Source organism: Oryctolagus cuniculus, chromosome 4 (genome assembly GCF_051225735.1).
Source record: "Oryctolagus cuniculus isolate XC-2025 breed Fujian yellow rabbit chromosome 4, ASM5122573v1, whole genome shotgun sequence".
Lineage (NCBI taxonomy): Eukaryota > Metazoa > Chordata > Mammalia > Lagomorpha > Leporidae > Oryctolagus > Oryctolagus cuniculus.
The window spans coordinates 110,418,939-110,442,563 of record NC_142870.1 but is presented as its reverse complement, the minus strand read 5'-3'; the positions used below and the strand labels follow the sequence as shown (position 1 = coordinate 110,442,563).

General features: G+C 43.0%; 1 protein-coding gene across 8 annotated transcripts in view; it reads right to left on the bottom strand.

Annotated features, from left to right (window-relative positions):
• LRRC34 (leucine rich repeat containing 34) overlaps positions 1–23,625 on the bottom strand; it is a 31,934-nt gene extending 8,309 nt beyond the window's left edge. Inside the window, exons 1-11 of one of the 8 annotated variants that reach the window (XM_008266460.5) lie at positions 23,156–23,625; positions 18,166–18,286; positions 17,541–17,662; positions 17,376–17,440; positions 16,765–16,848; positions 14,979–15,107; positions 10,329–10,424; positions 6,951–7,105; positions 6,427–6,582; positions 5,367–5,493; positions 1,240–2,040 (exon numbers count right to left, since the gene is read on the bottom strand). In XM_008266460.5, the coding sequence (XP_008264682.3) occupies positions 1,837–2,040; positions 5,367–5,493; positions 6,427–6,582; positions 6,951–7,105; positions 10,329–10,424; positions 14,979–15,107; positions 16,765–16,848; positions 17,376–17,440; positions 17,541–17,662; positions 18,166–18,286; positions 23,156–23,255 (1,359 nt within the window). In that variant the 5' untranslated portion in view covers positions 23,256–23,625 and the 3' untranslated portion in view covers positions 1,240–1,836. Of the gene's footprint in view, positions 1–1,059; positions 2,041–5,366; positions 5,515–6,426; positions 6,583–6,950; positions 7,106–10,328; positions 10,425–14,978; positions 15,108–16,764; positions 16,849–17,375; positions 17,441–17,540; positions 17,663–18,165; positions 18,287–23,155 lie in introns of those variants that run through there. The other 7 variants (XM_051818775.3, XM_089330965.1, XM_089330966.1 and 4 more) reach the window with 7 other exon arrangements.

The following is a 23,625-nucleotide window of genomic DNA, read 5'->3' as shown; positions in this document are numbered from 1 at the left end:
ATAGATTAACCTTCAAATTTGTTATTTTTAGTATTATTTGATCGTACTAGAGTGGCTAAGGTTGATTGATAGTGCTTTTTATCATCACATTGGCTTGGCTAAGTAACTATTTTAAATTGACATGGCTTGAGTTGATCAGTATCATCTGCTCTTCCAGAATGACAATGTAAAGGGAGCTTGCAAACTAAGTATCCCTTATCATCTCATACTGCTATGTGCTGTTATCATAATATGCATTTACTTAGGTTGTATGTATCCAGTGTCACTCTGACAATCATAATCATTTTGGTCAAGTCCATCTTTAGATATATTTGTTATAATCAATGTTTTGGGAAAGGTCTATTCTTAAATTATTTAAGTATTATAAAGCTTTTTGAACATCTTTAAAATGCTGGATTTCTTTCTGAAAAACAAAATATTTTCTAAATGAATATAATTTTGTATTTGTATTAGATTATTCCTAATGTATTGCTAGATTTTAGACTTTTTTTAAAGGAAATTCTAGGTTATATATAAATTATTTTTGATATTTTTTAATGGTACTTGTTTTATGCTTAATTTCACAGGATGATTTTGATAGACAAATTTTGGAAAATTTTTTTCGCCAAATTTCTGTCAGTCCATTGCCACAGTTGTTTATCATTTCTGTATGTTTTAGCCTACAGAAAATATGCAAATGAGTATGTAAAATAGACAACGTACTAATTTCTAAAAATCTCCTGAACTAATAGTTACAACACTTGATGCATACCAGAAACATGGTTGGGAAATAACAATCTTCAGGCCACTCTACCTGAGACCTGCTGCAGCAGTCTACTGGGCACATACGGTAACACTTCTTGGCGTTCCGCCTTTTGGAAAGCAGATAAAATGAATGAAATTCTTCAATGTACCTTCCCATTTTTTAATGGAGATTTGAGTCCCTTGAACTTGGCTAGAAATATCACCCAAAAAGAAACTGTATTTAAATGTGTACTCTTTTTTTTTTTTTTTTTTTTTTGACAGGCAGAGTGGACAGTGAGAGAGAGAGACAGAGAGAAAGGTCTTCCTTTTGCCGTTGGTTCACCCTCCAATGGCCGCCACGGCCGGCGCACCGCGGCCGGCGCACCGCACTGATCCGATGGCAGGAGCCAGGTGCTTTTCCTGGTCTCCCATGGGGTGCAGGGCCCAAGCACTTGGGCCATCCTCCACTGCACTCCCTGGCCACAGCAGAGAGCTGGCCTGGAAGAGGGGCAACCAGGACAGGATCCGGCGCCCTGACCGGGACTAGAACCCGGTGTGCCAGCGCCGCAAGGCGGAGGATTAGCCTAGTGAGCCGCGGCACCGGCCTAAATGTGTACTCTTTAAATTCTACATTTTCACTCATTATTTATCAACCACATTGAGATCTAGAAGTACTTGGGTCCCTACCACCCATATGAGAGACCCAGTCTGAATTTCAGGCTCCTGGCTTTGGCCTGGCCCAGCCCTGACTGTTGCAGGCATTTGGAAGATCTCTGTCCCTTTGTGTCACTTTGCCTTTCAAAAAACAAAACAAATTTTCAAAAAAGATAACTGTAATTACCTTTACTTAAATGCTATTTCACTACTTGGTTGTATTTTCCATTGTAAAAGGAATTAAATGGGTTCCTAGGCTTATTTCTTCAAAGTTAAAATTTCAGGCTATCATATTTCTTGTAGAAAATTACAGGTTTTTTCACAATGCAGTTTAATAAAGTCATACCTTTATACATTTGTCAAAAGTAACTTTTCTAATTTATGAAAGAAAATACATGTAATGGGCCATATTCCAAAAGCAATTAGAGAAATGTAGAAAACTATTTCAGAGCTCTTTTTTCATAGATGTTGACCTACTGGAACAAGAGCAAAACCTGCATTAGACGAATGGCCATAAGCTTCTCCGTAAGTTGGTGTCCAATAATAGTGTTTTTTAAGGCCATTGGAGAGTTCTGCAAGATACACACGTCCATCTACCACAAACGGCTCCACATCTGTATTGTCTGGTTTTAGATAGCTCATTTTAATTAAATCTGAATATGCCTAAGGTTTTTAAGAAAAGAAAATCTGTGATTAATATGTATTAAATTGTAAACATTTACATAATGCAAATTAAGTTTGATTTTCAAATTAGCTATGTTAATTTGTAGACAATATTCTAGGGCTGGTGTTGTAGCAGAGTAGGTAAAGCCCCCGCCTGTGATGCTAGCATCCCACAAGGGCTCAGGGTCAAGGCCCAGCTGCTCCACTTTGGAAGAAATTCCAGGACCTTGGCCTGTCCCAGCCCCAGCCATTGCGGCCATCCGGGGAGTGAACTAGGGGATAGAAGATCTCCCTCTGTCTCTCCCTCTATGTAACTGCCTTCCAAATAAATAAAAATAAGTCTTTAAAAATATTTTGAATAACATGAATTTTAATATTTTGCAGGTATTAGATTTTTATTCATTTAATTAACACAATGAAACTCGGTTATAAAACCTACTTCTAAGTTTTAATGGATGAAACATTTTTGTCATTTTGTAACTCCTACAGTTAATTATACTGTCAGCTCTGTGTAACAAAGCTCCCTTCGTCAAAATTTTCAGATCCTACAGGTATTCTTTGCTTTTTTTGTTTGTTTTTGTTTGTTTTTTTGACAGGCAGAGTGGACAGTGAGAGAGACAGAGAGAAAGGTCTTCCTTTTGCCGTTGGTTCACTCTCCAACGGCCACCGCAGCCAGTGCACTGCGGCTGGCGCACCGCGCTGATCCGATGGCAGGAGCCAGGTACTTCTCCTGGTCTCCCATGGGGTGCAGGGCCCAAGCACCTGGGCCATCCTCCACTGCACTCCCTGGCCACAGCAGAGAGCTGGCCTGGAAGAGGGGCAACCGGGACAGAATCTGGCGCCCCAACTGGGACTAGAACCCGGTGTGCCGGCACCGCAAGGCGGAGGATTAGCCTAGTGAGCTGCGGGGCCGGCCCCTACAGGTATTCTTTAAATGGCAAGAGAGATTGTTTTATTTGCTTTCAAAAACCTGTTAGTTAGGGACCTATCCCTTAGAAAGTAAAAGAAATTCTGGATTTGGGTATACAACTGTAATGGAGTTCATGAACACACCACCCCCACCCTTCTGAAGCCAATTGACATTTAAAGATGTATTTATCTATTTGAAAGTTAGAGCTACATGGAGAGAGAGACCAAGCTTCCATCTGCTGGTTCATTCCCGAGACGGCCACAATGGCTGGGGTTGGGCCACGGCCACACCAAAGCTGAGAGCCAGGAGCTTTTTCCAGGTCTCCCACATGGATGCAGGGGACCAGGCACTTGGGCCATCTTCTGCTGCTTTCCCAGTCACATTAGCTGGAGCTGGATTAGAAATAGAGCAGCTGGGACTTGAACCAGTATCCACGTGGGATTCCTGTGTTGCAGGCTGCAGCTTAACCCACTGTGCTGGCCCTACTAATTGACATTCGGGTTAATAATAACTCTAATTTCAGGGGTGGGGAATCTTTTTTTCTTCCAAGGGCCCCTAAATATAAATCAGGGACCACACAAAATTAGCAACTTAAAAATTAACCTGGCCAAATGATTTAATGAGCCTTATTTGGCCCACAGACAAGATGTCCCCCACCTCTGTAAGAATGCTGGCCTATTGTTCTCCTTATAGAATATTCTTTGTACATCTCTTAGGGATCCTTGATATCTACGTAAGGGTGTAATACACATGTGTTGAACTGGTTTGTCAGTAGAACTGCCATTATGGAGAGGGGCTCAGAAATTTAGACTAAAACATTTAAAAATTTGCTTGTGTTTAGTTTGTTCCAGACTCAACTTACATAGCTTCTAGTGTAGAACTAAAAGGATATAGATGTTATTCTAAAACTAGAGGTTTTTTTGAGATCCTGGTATTTATTTATGTGCATTTGTTTGAAAGGCAGACATATGCCTTCCATCCACTGGTTCAACCGCCTATATGCCCACAACAGCCAGAGCTGAGCCAGGCAGAAGCCAGGACCCCAGAATTCATTCCAGGTTTCCCACAAGGCACAGGGACTCAGGAACTTGAACCGTCATCTGCTGCCTCCCCAGGTGTGCATTATTGGGTAGCTGGATTGAAGCAGAGGAGCTGGGACTCAATCCACACTCTAACATGGATGCAGGTATCCCAGGTGTTAACTTTTGTGCCAAACACCCTATTAAGTGTATACATTTTATTAATTTTAATAGTGGGATTTTATTTGGTCCTTTTGCAAATTTTGAGAATTTTACAAGTTTTTGTTATTTTGATTACATATAAATCCATAGTAATACTTTAAGACTCCTATTGTGTGAAGTAAAAATTTCACTGAGATAGTTCTTCAATACTCATTTCAAAACAAAAGCATAGGGGGCGGCGCCGTGGCTCACTTGGTTAATCCCCTGCCTGTGGTGCTGGCATCCCATATGGGTGCCGGATTCTGTCCCGGTTGCTCCTCTTCCGGTCCAGCTCTCTGCTCTGGCCCTGGAGGGCAGTGGAGGATGGCCCAAGTGCTTGGGCCCCTGCACCCACCTGGCAGACCAGGAGGAAGCACCTGGCTCCTGGCTTCGGATCGGTGCAGCGCCGGCCGTGGTAGCCATTTGGAGAGTAAACCAACGGAAGGAAGACCTTTCTCTGTCTCCCTCACTGTCTATAACTCTACCTGTCAAATAAAATTTTTAAAAAAGCATAGTAACAATTTTCTTCTTACTTGAGAGGGAGGCAAAGAAAGAACGCCAATCCAAAAGTTTTCTCCCCAAGTGCCTGCCTCAGCCAGAGGTGGGTGAGGCCAAAATCAGGATTGAGGAACTCAATCAAGGTCTCCCACATGGATGGCAGGAACCCAACCGCCTGAACCACTACTGCTGCCTTCCAGGCTCTGCATCAGAGCTCCACCAATGGGAGTTCATTCCAGGCATTCTGAAGTAGAATAGGTGTGTCTTAACTGTATCTTAACCTCTAGGCCAAGCACCAACCTAACAATTTTCGTGTGGAAAAAAAATGAAGAAAAAATAAAAGTCAAAATTTGTATTTCTATAATATACCAAATATTTTGACAGCTTGTACTATAATTTCTTCAATTCTACATCTTGGTACAGTTATTAGCAAGTAGATTGGAAATTTTGCACATCAAATCAGTTTTTTTAAACTTGATTTGGAGGAGTTAGAACTGTAAGATGATACTTAACATCTTTTATTATTTCAACCACAAAACTTCCTACTAGTTAACTTTTAGGACTTAAGTGTAAAATTATCAAATGAGCAGTGCCTCATAAGACTTTGTAATATTTTCCAAGGCACCTGTAAATAATGTCTGAGTCAGATGTTACACAGATGATCCTAGAAAAAGTCATCAGTAGAGATAAAAACTTACCACACATGTAGCCTCATCAAATTTGTTTCCCCAAATGTAGATATTAGAGAATGTGGGGTTTGTTTTCATTGATTTTGAAAGTGCAACAAGACCTTCTCCCTCTATGTTGTTGCTGACTACTGACAACCTGTAGGAAAACAAAATAACCCTGGAAACACAATTCCACAAAGAAATCCATTATTCCATATTTTAAAAATATTTTTATTTATCTGAAAGAGAGACAGAGGGAGATCTTTCATTTGTTGGTTCACTCCCCAAATGTCCATTACAGCCAGGACTTGAATAGTAAAGCCAGAAGCTCAGAATTCAATCCGGTTCTCCCACTTGGGTGGCAGGAATCTAAGTATTTGAGCCATTACCTGCCACCTCCCAGTGTGCAGTAGAAGGCTGGAACCAAAACCAAGAGCCCGGACTTGAACCTAGGCACTAAGTCATGGGATGCAAGCAGCATCTTAGCCACTACGCCAAACACACACCCCTTCAGTATGTTTTAATGTTATCATCAAAATATTGGCCATGTAATTCCTAAAATCTAAGAGATGTATTTTTCTAATTGGATGTATTTTCTTTTCACACTCACTTTTAAGCCTATCATATTGAAAGTTTATGATTTTTTTTTAAATTAAAGACAATATAAGCAGTCATAAGCAGGATTATGATTAAAAAATGTTACTTAGGAAAAGCAGAAATTGAAATGTTTACTGAAACTTTATACAATGAAGTTTAGAAACTACGCTTTCATATTTCATCATCCTTTTTTGAATATTTATTCAATTGAATAAATTAATCCAATTGAATTCAATTTATTTTTTTTTAAGAGAGAAAGCAGAAGACAGAGATCTGGTTCACTCTCCAAATGGCCACAATGACCAGGTCCCTGGTGTATTAGCAGAGAACTGGATCAGAAGTGGAGTGGCTGGGACTTGAACCAGTGCTTATATTGGGATGCTTAACCCATTGTACCACAACATCATAATCTTCAGAGTTAGGGGCTTTGAGATTAGTATTCTAAAAATTTAACTTTTTCTGTTGTCTTGATTAAATATAAAATCATACTAACGCTTTAAGACTTCTGTTGTATGAAGTTAGAGTTTCACTGAGATAGTTTGCTCCTGCATTTTCTATTCTGTTAAAAGAAAGATCTATTACTTCCAGAGTAGTATTGCATTTCAGTACATCAGCCAAATACACCATCCCATCATGAGTTATTTTATTGCTAGGAAAGAAAAAAAGTTATATTAGAAAACACAAAGTATTATTCTTGCATTCACAGTGATACCTCAAATCATTAATAAACAGTACTTTCTATTTTATTTTACTCAGTTTCTAAGACAAGTTAATGGAATTTAACCATAAAATTCTACTTTCATCCTGGTTTACATATGTAAACTGCTCATTCAAGTTATTTAGATATAGGATGTTAGTATAAACAATAAGTATTAAAGCTTAAAAAATAAAAGGTTGGTAACAGTGCCTGCATTTTCTAGTTAGAAATAATGTCTAATGAAGTATACCATGTACTATGGGATCTTTACACAGATTACTCCCATGACTTAAATAATTCATATGTAATTTATCACTTACCAGCTGACATCAAGGTACCGTAGGCTACTGTTAAGATACAGTGCGTCACATAACTGTTGTAAACCACTATTTTTTATATCATGCTTACACAAATGTAGTTCAACAAGGAAGTGATTTTCTTTCAACATGTGGCTTAGGTGAATGGTGGACTCTTCCTAAAAATAGATATAATCTAGTTTCTAAAATATAATTTTGAAGCAGTACATGTATATTCCAAACATATGCTGTTATTTAAATTATTTTTTAAGTATTTATTTACTTATTAGAAAGGCAAGATTGCAGAGAGAGGAAAAGAGAAAAAAGGAAAGGGAGAGGGAGGAGGGCAAGGAAGAGAGGGGGTGGGGGGTACCTCCCATCTGCTGGTTCAATCCCCAAATGGCTACAACAGCTGGGGCTGGGCATTTCCAAATCCAAGAGCCTGGAATTCCATCTGGGTGTCTCATGTGGGTGCATGGGCCCAAGTACTTGTGCCATCTTCCACTGCTTTCCCAGGCACATTATCAGCAAGCTGAATCAGAAGTTAAAAGGGACCAGTGCTGTGGCACAGTGGGTTAAAGCCCCAGCCTGCAGAGCATGTGCGCCGGTTCGAGTCCCTGCTGCTCCTCTTCAGATCCAGCTCTCTGCTATGGCCTGGGAAACCGGAAGATAGATAGCTCAAGTCCTTGGCCCCTGCACTCACTTGGGAGACCTGGAAGAAGCTCCTGGCTCCTGGCTTCAGATTAGCTCAACTCTGACTGTTGCGGTCATTTGGGGAGTGAACCAGCAGAATCGAAGACCTCTCTCTCTGACTCTACCTTTCTCTGAAACTGACTTTCAAATAAATAAAATAATTCTTAAAAAAAAAAAAAGGCACCCCAATATGAGTTGTGAGCATTCCACGCAGCATCTTAACCACTGTGCCAAGCACCTGCCCTTCTAATAAGCTTTATAGTCACTGGAAATGTTGATGATGAACATGGAAAACTGTATGTTCTTTGTTAGGTACAAGTACTCAGAAAAATCTGAAAAGCTAAATGAAACCACTTAGCAATAGCACAAAAGGTAAGTTTATAATAACCAAAACTGTCCAGGTGCTAACTTTACCTTTTACTTTACAAACAGGCAAATTGTTACCCAGCTGAGTCTATTTCTTTTTCTGTAAAGTGAAATTATGCTGTCCCTAAAATAATACATATAAAAAACACCTAGTGGGGCCTGTGCTGTGGCTCAGTAGACTAAGCCTCTGCCTGTGATGCTGGCATCCCCTATGGGTGCCCGTTCGTGTCCTGGCTGCTCCACATCCAGTCCAGCTCCCTGCTGATGCCCTGGGAAAGCAGTGGAAAATGGCCCAAGTGCTTGGGCCCCTGCACCCGCGTGGGAGACCCAGAAGAAGCTGGCTCCTGGCTTTGGATCGGCCCAGCTGCAACCATTGTGGCCATTTGGGGAGTGAACCAGTGGATGGACCTTTCTCTCTGTCTCTCCCTCTCTGTCTGTAAATCTACCTTGCAAATTAAATAAATAAAATCTTAAAAAAAGAAAAAGACCTGGCACAAAACAAGCATTCTGTAGCAAACTGAAATTTATTTTTTATAGTTCAGTATTCTGTAACTCTAAATCTGATTTGTTGGGAGTGTTGCTTTGACATTGAAAAAAAGGGATGATTTCTAATTTAGGGCTTTGAAATGCAAACTGACCACTTAGAGGGTGCAATGCTACTCTACCTGGTACCTGGGCACAGATGACATACCCAAGATATTTTTGCATTTGCATTTTAGGCTAAGAATCTTGAAAGAGAGGGGTCACCCTTATGAAGGGAGACATAGTAAAGCATTTTAGCCCCATTCACTGATTTAATTTGTTCAGAGTGGCACTTGACAATGACATTTTTCCAAACTCCCCATGAACAATCAAATTTGAGATCCAACATCTTACTGCTTCTTATTTTGTTATTTGTCCTTCATGTAATTAACAGTAAAACCCTTAAATGGAATAATTTTACAGGCTTTTATATAGGAACAGCAGAGCAGGGAAGTACAAGTACTTAATTCACAGAGCTCTGCAATCACCACCACCATCAGTGTTCTTAGGATTTTTTTTTTTTTTTTTTTTTTTTTTTTTTTTTTTTTTTTTGGACAGGCAGAGTTAGAGACAGAAAGGTCTTCCTTCCATTGGTTCACCCCCCAAGTTGCTGCTATGGCCAGCGCCCTATGCCAATCTGAAGCCAGGAGCCAGGTGCTTCCAGGTTGTCTTCCATGCGGGTGCAGGGCCCAAGGACCTGCGCCATCCTCCACTGCCTTCCCGGGCCACAGCAGAGAGCTGGACTGGAAGAGGAACAACCGGGACTAGAACCCGGGTTACCGGCGCAGCAGGCGAAGGATTAGCCTAGTGAGCCGCGGGACTGGCCAATGTTCTTAGGACACTTCCATCACTCCCCCCACCCCAAAAGCAGCCCCACACCCATTATCAAATACTCTCCCATTTTTCCCCTCCCCCTACTCCCCAGCCTCAGCAGCCACTGATCTCCTTTCTGTAGACTTGCTTATAAGTAGAATCAAAGTGGCTTTTTGTGACTGCTTTAACGTATTCAAGGTTCACCCATGTTGTAACATACCTGCACTGCATTCCTTTTTACTGCCAAACAATATTCCATTTTATGGGTACTCTGTCCCATCCCCAACCCCATCTCTCTGCCTCTCAAATCAGTTTAAAAAGTTTTTTAAAACACGGTTAATTCTCTTTAAAAACAAGTTTAAAGTTCATTTGAACACTGAACTTAAATGAACATTTGAACCTGAACTCGAATGCTTATTTTTTTGGGCTACACAAAGTGCTTTAAATATTTACCTTTTCTCTTAGGAGTGATATCTCTATTTTTGTTTAAAACAATAATTAAATTAATTCCTATTCCCTAGCTTTTTACTGATGAGAGTAATGTTAAACAGGGAGAATGTTAAACAGGGAGAAGCCTTGAAAGTGGGAACCATGTTTTTTGTTTATCTTTCTGTCTCCAGCCAAGAGCTTACCTAGAGATATGACCAAATCCCAATTCACCAGACCACCGTTTCGTTACAGATTTAGTAATGGCTAAGTCACATCACCATAACAGTAAAAAACTGCCACTTGATCATTTATGCTTTCCTTTTAAGTACTTTTGACCTCACAAGTTTACTTCCTCAGAAGAAAGGTGACACATGAGCTACATCTAAAAGCATATTTAGTTATAAATATCTTATAAACATTAGTATAATTTTCCTTTAAATAAGTTTCTGTTTGTAATTAGTACTTTATAAGTAAACAATTCCAAAAATATAATGAATATTGAACATAAATCACAATAGTACCTTAGTTTTATTGATCATTATGCTGCTTTTATTACCTACCATCACTTTGTACACATACCTGTTCACCATACAGTATGGGTCGGTTGAGGTTCATTCCCTTAATTGCTTGGTTTTGAGTTAGTACAGTAGCAAATGCTATCACACTTTGCATTCCCTGAAAACAGGTAAATTCATTAAGGAAACTGACAAACTTCATAAATTAATTCTCCTACATAAATATTTCAAGATCTGAAGTTCTGATAAGTCAAAATTGTTTTTTTTTAAAAAGGTTTATGTATTTCCTGCTCTACGTATTGTAGGTTGATCAAATTCAGAAATGAAGTGTTACTAAATTCTTTTTTCTCTGCCCTAAAATCTATCTCCAGCCTGCATGGGTGGTTCCCTGATGTCTCGCTGTTCAGTTTCTGGGCGCTTGCCCCAGGTCTGCTTGCCCCAAGTCTGCTCCCAAGCCTCAAAGTTCTATCCGATGCCCAGGGATGCAGACCTCCATGTGCAGACACACACATGGATTCTGGCTGGGGCTAGGATACTTAGGCAGTGCACATCCCTGAGCAAGCCTTTCATTTTCTTCCTCACACTCTGGTGGGAACATGTTACTAATCAGATTTTGTCACAGCTCCCACTGACCTCCCTCTCTCTACCCGACTGGAAGGGCCTAATCCTCCTTCCCTTGGGTGTTATTTGTTTGAAAGGCAGAGTTAGAGAGGAAGACACACACGGAGAGAAGAGAGATCTTCAGTCCTCTGGTTCACGCCGCAATTAGCCACAACAGCTGGGGCTGGGGTACACTGAAGCCAGCAGCCAGGAGCTCCATCTGGCTGTTCCACGTGGGTGCAGGGGCCGAACACCCAGGCCACCTTCTGCTTTTCCAGGCACATTAGCAAGGAGCAGGATGAGAAGTGGGACAGCAGGAACTTGAACTGGTGCTCATATGGGATGCCGGTGTTGCAGGCCATGGCTTAACCCACTGCACCACAATGCCAGGCTGACTTTCTCGTTATGAAAGTCTGTCATACTTCATATTTCATTATTCCTCCCTCCTGACTGCTGCCATATCTGAATATGCAAAATTTCTCAGTACTACTTTCCTATTAATACTTTGCCACAAAGCTCACTGTTCCACTGTAATATTGTGTCCTGCCATAAAAGAAAATCATCCCTTGAAATAAATAGAAACATCTATAAACATGAATATCAAAATTACTTCGTCGCCCATACAGGCAGTGCTACTCATACCCTACTTAAGGAATCACTGTCTTTGTGTCTTACGCTAGCTCCCCTGCCTGCAGTGTTCTGCCACAGACCCTCTCCATGGTGGTTATTCCTACACCTTATTACTGCAGCACCTTCCCAGGTTTTAACTGACCATCCTGTCACCATCTCTTCTCTTCTCAAAGAACTCAGTCATGGTTGCGTTTTTCTCGGTTTCTTCCCTTCTCTCCTTCTTCCCATCTCTCTTTCTTCCCTCCCCTCCCCTCCCCTCCCCTCTCTCTGTCTCTCTCTTTCTCTCTCTCTCATCTATTTATTTGAAAGGCAGAGAGAGAGATACCAGTCTTCTATTTGCTGGTTCACTCCTCAAATGGCTACAAATGGCCCAGAGTTAGGCCAGATTGAAGCTAGGAGCCAGGAACTACAGTAGGTCTCCCACGTGGGTGGCAGGGCCCATGAACTTGGGCCATCACTTGCCACCTCCCTGGCACATTAGCAGAGAGCTGGATCAGAAGCAGAGCAGCTGTGACTTGAAAAGACCTTCCAGTAGGGGATGCCGGTATTGTATGTGGCAGCTTAACCTGTTGCACCATAGATAGATATTTTACCAGCTAAATATAATCTGGGGGGCCAGTATTGTGGCACAGGTTAAGATGCTACTTTCGATGCCACATTGGAGTGATAGTCTGGGTCCCAGCTGCTCTGCTTCCGGTCTACCTCCCTAACATGTCTAGGAAAGCACTGGAAGATGGCCCTTTGGGCCCCTGCCACCTATGTGGAAGAACAGGATGGAGTTCCAGCCTGGCTTCAGCCTGCCCAGACCTGCCTGTCATTTGGGAAGTGAACCAGCAGATAGAAGATTTCCCCTTCTCCCAACCCCTCCCCCTGTTGCTCTACCTTTCAAATGAATAAATAAATAAATAAATCTTAAAATATAGGGGCTTTTTACACATCAGAGCCATATCTAAATCGCTTTGGTAGTCTTAGTACCTAACAGAATGGCTGACATGTATCCAAAATGAATATTGAATTAATGCTTTCCCAGAACCATACAGGTAGCATCTACTACCTTAAACCAACAACCCCAAAGAGCTGCCTGGCCCATCTTACTATTTTCATATCCCAGTGAATTTTGCATTACTCTTAAGCTATGTACCAGGTTCCTAAGAGTGGGCCTTGGGGCTGGCGCTGTGGCGCAGTGAGCTGACACCTTGCCTGAAGCATTGGCATCCCATATGGGTGCCGGTTCAAGACTCGGCTGCTCCACTTCCTGTCCAGCTCTGGGAAAGCAGTAGAAGATGGCCCAAGTCCTTGGGCCCCTGCACCCCTGTGGGAGACCCGGAAGAAGCTCCTGGCTCCTGGCTTCAGATTGGCACAGCTTTAGCCGTTGCAGCCATCTGGGGAGTGAACCATTGGATGGAACACCTCTCTCTCTCTCACAAAAAAAAAAAAAAAAAAAAAAAAAAAAGAGTGGGCCTTAATTTTTGAAAGCGTGTTTGACAAAGTGAAGTCTGAAGACATACAAAGCACACATTTCTCTATCAGGCCAGAAGGCGGCTCATAGCAGCTTTTAGCATCCTAATTTTAAGTTTTTAATGCTATTAATATAAATAATAAGTATCTATAAGCTATTTTCATAAATAAAAGAACTTATAAGGACTGGTATTGTGGTGCAGTAGGTTAAGCTACTGCTTGCTGTTGGGACCATTTGGGTGGCAAATCAGCTGATGGAAAAATCATTCTTTATCCCTGTCAGTCCCTCCCTCTGCCATTCTGCCTTTCAAATAAACAAAGTTAAAAAAAAAAAAAATTGGGGGCCCCATGTTGTGGCATAGCGAGTAAAGCCACCACTGGGTCAAGTCCCAGCTGCTCCACTTCTGATCCAACTCCCTGCTTATGGCCTGGGAAAGCAGTGGAAGATAGCCAAAGTGTTTGGGTCCCTGTCACACATGTGGGAGACCCAGATGAAGCTCTGGGCTCCAGGTTGGCCCAGTTGGCAGCCATCTAGATAGTAAACCAGAAGATGGAAGGTCTCTCTCTGTCTCTCTTCTCTAACTCTTTCAAATCAATCAATCAATCTTTTTTTTTTTTAAAGAATTTATATTATACTAATGAGGTACTATTTAGTTAAAAAAGAGTACTTTCTTTTTTTTTTAATTTATTTATTTGAAAGTCAGAGTTACACAGAGAGAGAAGGAGAGGGAGAGGGCAAGAGAGAGAGAGGTCTTCCATCCTCTGGTTCACTCCCTAAATGGCCACAATGGCTGGAGCTGTGCTGATTCAAAGCCAGGAGCTTCTTCCAGGTCTCCCACGTGGGTGCAGGGGCCCAAGGACTTGGACCTTCTTCTTCTGCTTTCCCAGGCCGTAGCAGAGAGCTGGATGGGAAGAGGAGCAGCCGGGAATAGAACCAGCGCCCATATGGGATGCCGGTGCTTCAGGCCAGGCCATTAACCTGCTGCACCACAGCACCACTTTCTTTTTTTGTTTGTTTGTTTTTTGTTGTTGTTGTTGTTTTTAAAGATTTATTTATTTTATTTGAAAAGCAGAGTTACAGAGAGGCTGAGGCAGAGAGAGAGAGAGAGAGAGACAGACTGACTTCCATCCGCTGGTTCACTCCCTCAGATGGCCACCAAGGCTGGAGCTGCACTGATCTGAAACCAGGAGCCAGGAGCTTCTTCTGGGTCTCCCATGTGGGTGCCATCTTCCACTGCTTTCCCAGGCCATAGCAGAGGGCTGGATTGGAAGTGGAGCAGCCGAGACTCAAACCAGTACCCATATGGGATGCTGGCACAGCAGGCGGTGCCTTTACCCACTACATCCCAGTGCCAGTCCCCAGTTTTTTGCTTTAAAAAATCCAATACAAATTAAAATGAGCTATGAATGCAAGTTTTAGAATGTTTTTATTATTACTGGGTAGTTTTCTATAGTATTTACTATTACTATAATCTGATTTTATTAACAGTCTGTACTATTATGTTGAGGGAGAGGAAAAAACACTTTTTCTCTGACATTGGACATTAGTGGCAAGATGAATCATTCTTCTTCTTTTTTTTTTTTTTTTTTTTTTTTTGACAGGCAGAGTGGACAGTGAGAGAGAGACAGGTCTTCCTTTGCCGTTGGTTCACCCTCCAATGGCCGCTGCTGCAGCCGGCGCACTGCGCTGATCCGATGGCAGGAGCCAGGAGCCAGGTGCTTTTCCTGGTCTCCCATGGGGTGCAGGGCCCAAGCACCTGGGCCATCCTCCACTGCACTCCCTGGCCACAGCAGAGGGCTGGCCTGGAAGAGGGGCAACCGGGACAGAATCCGGCGCCCCGACCGGGACTAGAACCCGGAGTGCCGGCGCCGCAAGGCAGAGAATTAGCCTAGTGAGCCGCAGCGCCGGCCCAAGATGAATCATTCTTAAAGACTCATTTAGCTGGTCTCCTGAACAGTTCTCTCCGTTAGTTTCATGGAAGAATGACCCACAATCAGGGTGGTTTCTCATAACTCATTTACTCACCAGATCACAATCACCCAGATCTAATTTCTCTAAAGAGGAATTTATTTGCAACATTGTAGCAAAAAACATTCCACCTTTATTTTCAATCTTGTTTCCAGTCATTCTTAGGTATTTCAGGGTTGTATTCTTCTGAAAGGAAAAAATTAAAACTTAATTAAGTTTTAGTCTACAGAATTCTCTAAATTACATGAGTTAGGAAACCATATTACTATTTGTAGACTCATCTGTTTTTCATGGAGTAAGACATGTTTCTTAAAGTTAACCTTCAATTTCCCCGTAATAGATAAGAATCTAGTTTGGTAGAAAGAATGCTCCCGAGACAAGTGCCTAAACAATAAACAGTAAATAGAGCAGATTTTGGTAAACTTTCCTTCTAATGCAATGTCAATAAATTTATCTTCTATGAAAATTACACCATTTCACTTTTTTTGTATTCAGGTGAAATTTATGTAAAATTAATCATTTAAAGTGTTCAAACTAGTGGTGTTTGGTGCATTCACAGAATGTTGTGCAGCCATCATCTGCAGCTGGTTCCAGGACATGTTCCTCACCCTAAAGGTGGGTCTGTACACATTACGTAGTCACTTCTCCCCCCAAATCACCTTTAAAGTAATATTTCTCAGACATTTGCAGAAGTTTAACTCCATCTCTTTGTCTGCTTTTATGGTATATCTTCCACCAAGAAAACTTTAGACATTTCATTGTTTTAATGAATAAACAGGACATATAATAGTGCACATAATTACCATTAAAATGCATTCAGATTCCTGTAAGACCAGAAAGACAAGGATGTTTGCTCTCACCCTGCCTATTTAACATTATTTTGGAGGTTCTAGCCAATGCAGTTAAGCAAGAAAGAAAGCAAACATCCAAATTGGAAAAGAAGTAAAACTCTGATTGTATATGGCATGATCTTGTACTTTATGGAAATTCCTAAGGAATCCACAAAAAAAAACCAAACAGCTTAATAAATAAGTTCAGCAAAACAAGATACATGATCACAGACTTGGGAGAACTGTAAAAAGGTGTAGCCACTTAGGGAAACAGCTCCTCAAAATGGTAACAGAGTTATTACATGACCCAGCAATTCCACTCCTAGGTATACAATCTCCAAAACTGAAAACGTGAGTCTACACAAAAATGTGCAGATATCCATACATGGTTCCTAACAGCCAAAAAGTACAAAAACCAGCTGCCCATTAACTGATGGATGAGTACACTACAATGTTCCCATAAAATGGAATATTGTTTGACAACAGAAAGGAATGAAGTGCAGGTATGTTATAACATGGGTGAACCTTGAATATGTTAAAGCAGTCACAAAAGCCACATATTATTTGATTCTACTCATATATAAAATCTACAGAAAGTAGATCAGTGACTACCAGAGGCTAGAGAGTAGGGGAGGGGAAAAATGGGAGACTATTTGATAATGGGTTTGGGGTTGCTTTCAAGGGGGTGGAGGGTTTGATGAAAATGTCCTAAGAACACTGATGGTGGTGATGGCTGCACAACTCTGTGACTATAATTTAAAAAAAAGTGTATCAAAGACTCTAAGAGGATATATTTTATATATGTAAATTATATCTCAATAAAGCTGTTTATTTTTTAAATGTGTTCAAAGGTGTTCATGTAATGTCCACACTTCAATAAACTGATGTACAGTAAAAAATACATTCCTACAATATTAAAATAAGTTCATATTAACATTTAACACTTTTTTCCCAAGGTATCAGAAGTTAAAATTCCCACACAAAGCATTAGCTTGAAGTACATAAGTACTTACACGTAGTGCTTTGGCAATGAGTTCTCCCCCATCTGGCCCAATATCATTAAACATAAGGTTTAAGTAAATGAGATAAAGTTGTTTCTAAAATAAAGAGGTAAAATAAACTTACTACACATAGATTACTGGAAATCAATCAATTTAAATTTACACATGTACACTCACATAAACATACAAACTTTATTTTAGTAAAAATGTTGTTAACTCCAAAGGATATCTTTATGACCCAGAAAAACTAAAATTCCAGAAAAGCAACTACCATTAAAACAAATAAAAGATCATCATTTAAGCAAAAATATAATTGCAATATAAATGACAGAAAAGACTACGTTCAGTTTTGCCCAACAGTTGGAAGTATGGCTGTGCTTTATGTGTTCAGTCATGGTGCACATGTGCCTGACAGCTGACTCAGGGACTCTGGGTTCCAGCTCTTAATAAGACACATGAGTTTTCAGTGGAACAAATATAGCAGAAAAATCATTTCAATAAATAAACAATATAGCAGAGTCAGGACCCTTGACATTTTGCAAAAACTAGTGATCTTGTGTGTGCCATTAGCCTAAGTGGTTTCACTGTCAACAGAAAGAGGGATATTCTGTAGGAAAATATACCTGCAGCAGCTTTGCAGCATAGTATGCGCCAACATCACTTAGGAGGTTGTATCTAACATCCAAACCTAAGAGATACAGATGAATAGAAGCTGATACTCCTTATAAAGAATACTTCCAAACTCAGGAAATGAAAAGCAGCAGGTATTGATTCTTAAGGACACATACCAGAAATACACGGATGATTCTTTAAAAGTTTGGAAAGAATCCAAAAATCTTCACCTGTTACTCTTTCTACTGGTATTAAACGATTGTTACCAGCAATGTTTACTGTGATTCCTTTTTCCACTCTGTTAATATTAAAAACGAATTCTTTTAATAAATAAATCCAGTAAAGAAAGGAAAGGATTTTTTTCATCATGTGTAAATAGTAACATTGTAGATAACATTTACCGGAACCAAGTCTGTGGTGGACTTAACTAGATAGATAGACACAGGTAACTTAAAGCTACTGAACATTCTACAGACTTTGCAAAAGCACTTTATTATACACTGCATAACAATTTCTCACAAAGTATCCCTGCTTTATAGATAGTAACATTGAAAATTTCAGTGATTTACCTAAACCCACGCAACTCACAAGAGTTAAGTCCAGAGCCCAGGCTTGGAGACTTGTGGTCTAGCGCTCTTCTCAATATCCTATACCACCTCTGAAACTTGCTGACAGTGTCACTCAGCTACTTATCTGAATCAAGCACCTTCAACTGGCTACAAAATCACTGAGTAGAACAGGATTTTCACCACTGAGTACCCTTGAATACTACTGATATAATCAAGCATTGGTGTTCCTTACCCCTTTTTAATTTCTTCATCCACTTCTTGGAGTATACGTAATATAAAATGGTTAATTTTCCGGTGTTTCTCCATACACAGATTATAATAATCTTCCTGGAGGTTGGCAAGAGCCTCCAGAGCTTTTGAAAAAATAAATGGATCTATCATCACATATAAATTATTCCAGAAGCTTTAAAAACAAAACAAAACAAAAACCCTCTTTCAAAGATGTGAGTGTATGGGTGTCATTGGGGTAGGGAAGAAAAGAAGACAGAATTTCAGGATAGAAGAAGAGGAAAGAAATAAAAGTAATGGGAAAGGAGGCCGGCGCCACGGCTCACTAGGCTAATCCTCCGCCTTGCGGCGCCGGCACACTGGGTTCTAGTCCCAGTCGGGGCGCCGGATTCTGTCCCGGTTGCCCCTCTTCCAGGCCAGCTCTCTGCTATGGCCCGGGAGTGCAGTGGAGGATGGCCCAAGTGCTTGGGCCCTGCACCCCATGGGAGACCAGGATAAGCACCTGGCTCCTGCCATCGGATCAGTACGGTGAGCCGGCCGCAGCGGCCATTGGAGGGTGAACCAATGGACCAACGGCAAAGGAAGACTTTTTCTACCCCCCCCCCCACTGTCCACTCTGCCTGTCAAAAAAAAAAAAAAGTAATGGGAAAGGGAATAAAAATGCTAGCTGTAGAATGAGGGTCATGGAAGCACCCACTGAGGGGATTCAGGTCAGCACCCTAACTGAGAAGCGACATGAAGAGAAGCACTCATCTCTGTTATGAGGCAGATTAGGCAGTTGAGGAAAGTGATGTCCAGAAAAATGAAACATTTTGTTCAAAATCACACAGTTAATTGGGGCAGAGCACAGAATCACTGGCTCCACAGCTTTTCCACTGTGCCTTATTGGGCTAGAGTAACTCAGGCTCTCAAAACAGCTTCAAATAAAGCCAATTTTATCTGACAGTCTAATGATCTGAAAAATCACCTGTTCCCACAAGCCTCCTGGACACCCTCCAGAACATCCCAGCTTGGCAATGCCTTGGCACGGAACTGGTTTTTCACACCCAAGGGAGGCCTGGCTCACAGAAGCTCTTCCCGGGCCTGGGATCTTCCACTTCCTTTTTCTAAAAGTGATTTTCCCACATTCAGTTCTCAATAAAGCAAAGAAGGAGCAGAGGTCTCCTTTATTACACGCACACCTTTCCTTAATGCTCTTAAAATACTACTTAAAAGGCATCTTTGGCAAGGCCCACGTGTTCTGTTGCTTTTCTTAGAAGCATAGGCTGGCCACTGTTGTTTTCATTCCTTCCATCTTTTCGTGTATGTCTTTTTAAGAATCCATGCTCAGAGCTCTCACTGACTAATCTGTTGTGGGTTTTTGTTTGTATGTTTTAAAAGCGCCATGGTCTCTAAGTAACTGCATCTTAGAAATGTCTTGATAGGGCCAGTACTGTGGCACAGCAAGTTAAGCCTGCACCTATGGTGGTGCCGGCATCCCTGATGGGCACAGGTTCAAGTCTCGGCTGCTCCACTTCAGATCCAACTCCCTGCTGTGGCCTGGGAAAGCAGTGGAAGATGGCCCAAGTGTTTGGGCTCCTGCATCCGTGTGAGAGACCAGTTAGAAAATCCTGGCTCCTGGCTTCAGCCATTTGGGGGAGTGAACCAGAGGATGGAAGATCTCAGTGTCTCCTCCTCTGTTAACTTTGACTTTCAAATAAATAAATAAAAAGAAATGTCTTTTGCTGAGTGGATTTCTGTACTATATGATTTAAAGAGTTTGCTAAGCAGATCTGCAGACCAAGATTTAGGACAAGGAACACTGTATTTAAAATGAAAGGATGGCCGGCGCCGTGGCTCACTAGGCTAATCCTCCACCTTGCGGCGCCAGCACACCGGGTTCTAGTCCCGGTCGGGGCGCCGGATTCTGTCCCGGTTGCCCTCTTCCAGGCCAGCTCTCTGCTGTGGCCAGGGAGTGCAGTGGAGGATGGCCCAAGTGCTTAGGCCCTGCACCCCATGGGAGACCAGGAGAAGCACCTGGCTCCTGCCATCGGATCAGCGCGGTGCGCTGGCCGCGGCGGCCATTGGAGGGTGAACCAGCGGCAAAAGGAAGACCTTTCTCTCTGTCTCTCTCTCTCACTGTCCACTCTGCCTGTAAAAAATAAAAATAAAAAAAAATAAAATGAAAGGAAATAAATTTGTCTTATATCTTTAAGAAAAACGTTTTATAAATACATTTCACACACATGCTTACTCCAGTTTGGAAATTTCCATATAAGAAAACACATGCTCGTCAGTACTCCCCCTGCCAACCACAGCCACAGCTCAGGCCTTGCAGCACTTCCTCTGTTCTTGTATATGTATGTGTGTGTTTTTAAACAAAACTTGAATCTTTCATTATAGTTTGACATTCTTTTTTAAGATAACAAAATGTGGGGCCGGCGCCATGGCTCACTTGGCTAATGCCAGCATCCCATATGGGCGCCAAGTTCTAGTTCCAGTTGCTCCTCCTCCAGTCCAGCTCTCTGCTGTGGCCTGGGAAGGCAGTGGAGGATGGCCTAAGTGCTTGGGCCCTGCACCCACATGGGAGACCAGGAGAAGCACCTGGCTCCTGGCTTCAGATCAGCACAGCGCTGGCCATGGCAGCCATTTGGGGAGTGAACCAATGGAAGGAAGACCTTTCTCTCTGTCTCTCTCTCTCACTGTCTGTAACTCTACCTGTCAAAAAAAAAAAAAAATAACAACAAAATGCAGTTTTCCCATGTGCTTAGTCTCTGAAAGCTTACAATGCCAGCATATTACCTGACATGTGGATGGATGTACATAATGAAAGCCTTTACCTACTTAAGGAAATTTTTGTGTATCTAACAAATACAATAGAACAGTATTTCCCAAAAAGGGTTGTGTAAGAAATTAATATTCTAAAGATAAGAGATGTTCCAAATAGAATGAGTTTTATTTTCAATTTGAGAAGTGTTAATTAAACAAAGCTAGGCAGAGCCCTACCTCCCACACATCTCAGGATATTTAAAATACGCCCATATGCAGGCTCTTCAGATAGTTGAGGTTGGAGTGAAGGAGTGACATGAACCTTGCCTTTCCCAGACTGAGGCAACCATGGCTCACTTGGAATGCAGTCTAGAAAATGCTGCCTTGGCATCCTGGCCAGGAAACACAGCAAGCACAGCAGATCTCAAGCAGAAGCTGCAGCTGAGCTCCCACTGGGCCCCTTCTGGCTAACTGCCTTCCCTGATACAAAGAAGGGAAGGACTGAGAATCGCACACACGGAGGTTCCATGCTGGCCACACACACCCCTGACATACAACTCATTTTTGTGACTTATAAATAAAGGAACAGATTGCAAGGGAAATATGGTAGAGAAAGTTATGAGAATATTCTTGCTTTGCTAGCTATTGAGTTTAAGTATTCAAGTTTCGGGAAGTGTGAATTTAGCTTAAAGGTTGAGATGGCCATGCCCCACGTCAGAGTGCCTGGGTTCAGTGCTGGGATCCAGCTCCTGACTCCAGCTTCCTGCTCATGCACTTAAACAATAAGGCATTTTAAAATTGTAAAGCAAAAAAGTAGAGAATAACACAGCTAGGCAGGAAACTGTCAAGAAGCTAAGCCAAATTTTTTCAGTCACACTTCTGGCAGTGTGTTTAAAAATCTAAAGAAGAGGGGCTCATTTTGGGGGCAGCGTTGTGGCACAGTAGGTTAAAATCCTTTGCCTGCGGCGCCAGCATTCCATATAGGCGCCAGTTCTAGTCCTGGCTGCTCCTCTTCCAATCCAGCTCTCTGCTGTGGCCTGGGAAAGCAGTAGAAGATGGCCCAGGTCCCTTGGGCCCCTGCACCCACGTGGGGGACCGGGAAGAAGCTCCTGGCTTCGGATCGGCACAGCTCTGGGCATTACTGCGGGCATCTGGGGAGTGAACCAACCGATGGAAGCCCTCTCCCTCTCTCTCTCTCTCTCTGCCTCTCCTTCTCTCTCTGTATAACTCTTCCAAATAAATAAATATTTTTAAAAGGGGAGGGGCTCATTTTGGAGATAGTTCCCTCCAAACTATTCCATCTGAGAACAGCTAATTTCTGGGAAATCCAAGGGCTGACAGTCACACTTGGATGCTCTATCCAAGGAATCTGCAGTGTGTAACTTGGAGTAAAATACTTAAATTTCTGCATATATGAAAGGCAGGGCACAGCAATGTCCATCTCCCGGGTGCACTAAGGATTAAGTAAGGCCCTGAGCACAGTTTCATACCTACAAACACACACCTTCATTTATTTTTTAAAAATTATTTTGCTTATTTGAAAGGCATCGAGACAGAGCTTCCATCTGCTGGTTCACTCCCAAATGCCCGAAAAAGCTGGGACTGGGAGAAGCTGAAGCCAGGAGCCTGATCCGGACCCTCCGCGTGGGTGGCCCTCATTGAGGCATCTCCTTGAGGCATCACCTGCTGCCCTCCAGGTGATCCTTCCCCTCAGAGGGAAGCTGGAACTGAAGTCAGGCATTCCGAGGTGGGACAGGGGCATCCCAACCCTCGTGCCAAGGCCCGCCCTGCTCAACACACACAGACTTCCAAGCAAGCATCCAAAACTGGAACGGGGCGGTTGGAGTGCGGGGGAGCAGCTGCTGGGGCCGACATTCAGGCTACGCTTAATTTGTCAGTGATTTCTCGGTCGCAAAGATATTTAAAACAGAGTGGTCGAGCGGAGCCAGGGCGGGACGCTCTCGGAGCTCTCTCGCTCACCTGGGGCCTGCTCTCAGGGGCTACCCTGCAAAGGGGCCGAGAGAAGCGTCCCCCTCCCCGAGACCTTGACAGCAAAGCCACAGACACACCTTCCTTCGATTACCAGGATGGCCGGCGCTGCACCCCGCCCCAGGGCCCCCTCCCAGCCCGCGCTTGGGGCTGCCCCAAAACCTGGGCACAGCTGAGGCTCTCTCCACAGCGCCGCCTCCGGCCCGCAGCCCGCTCCAAGGACTCGGCCTGGCGCCCAGGGGCACCCTACTTCTTACCCTCTTCGCCCGACGGGGCCAAAGCTGAAGAGTCCGCAGTGGGGGTGACATTGGCGGACCCGGCCGGGCCGGGGGCGACGTCCTCCGGGTTGCTCGCCATGCTGCTCTCACCTTGGCAGCCCCCGCGTCGGCGGCGCTGCCATGACGACCGCGCGCGCCCCGCCCCTCGCGGGCCTCGGGGGAGCCAGAGGGGGCGGAGCGAAGGCGGGGAGCTGCGGCTGCGCCATCCCCAGCCAGGCTTCGAGGAGGCCTCGGAGGCCTCCCTGGACCGGCTGTGACCGCTGGTTCTGTGGAGGCCCTGCAGTCACCCCGCCGTGGGTTAAAGGCACACAGGGAGGGCGCCCCGGCCCCCAAGCAGGCAGGAGTTCCCCAGGCTAGGGGGCCTCGGCGGCTGGGCTAGGGACTCTGGTTGCGAAGGAGACGATGCTAGTCCCCTCCCTCAAAGTGTGCACCTGCTTGTGTTGAGGGCC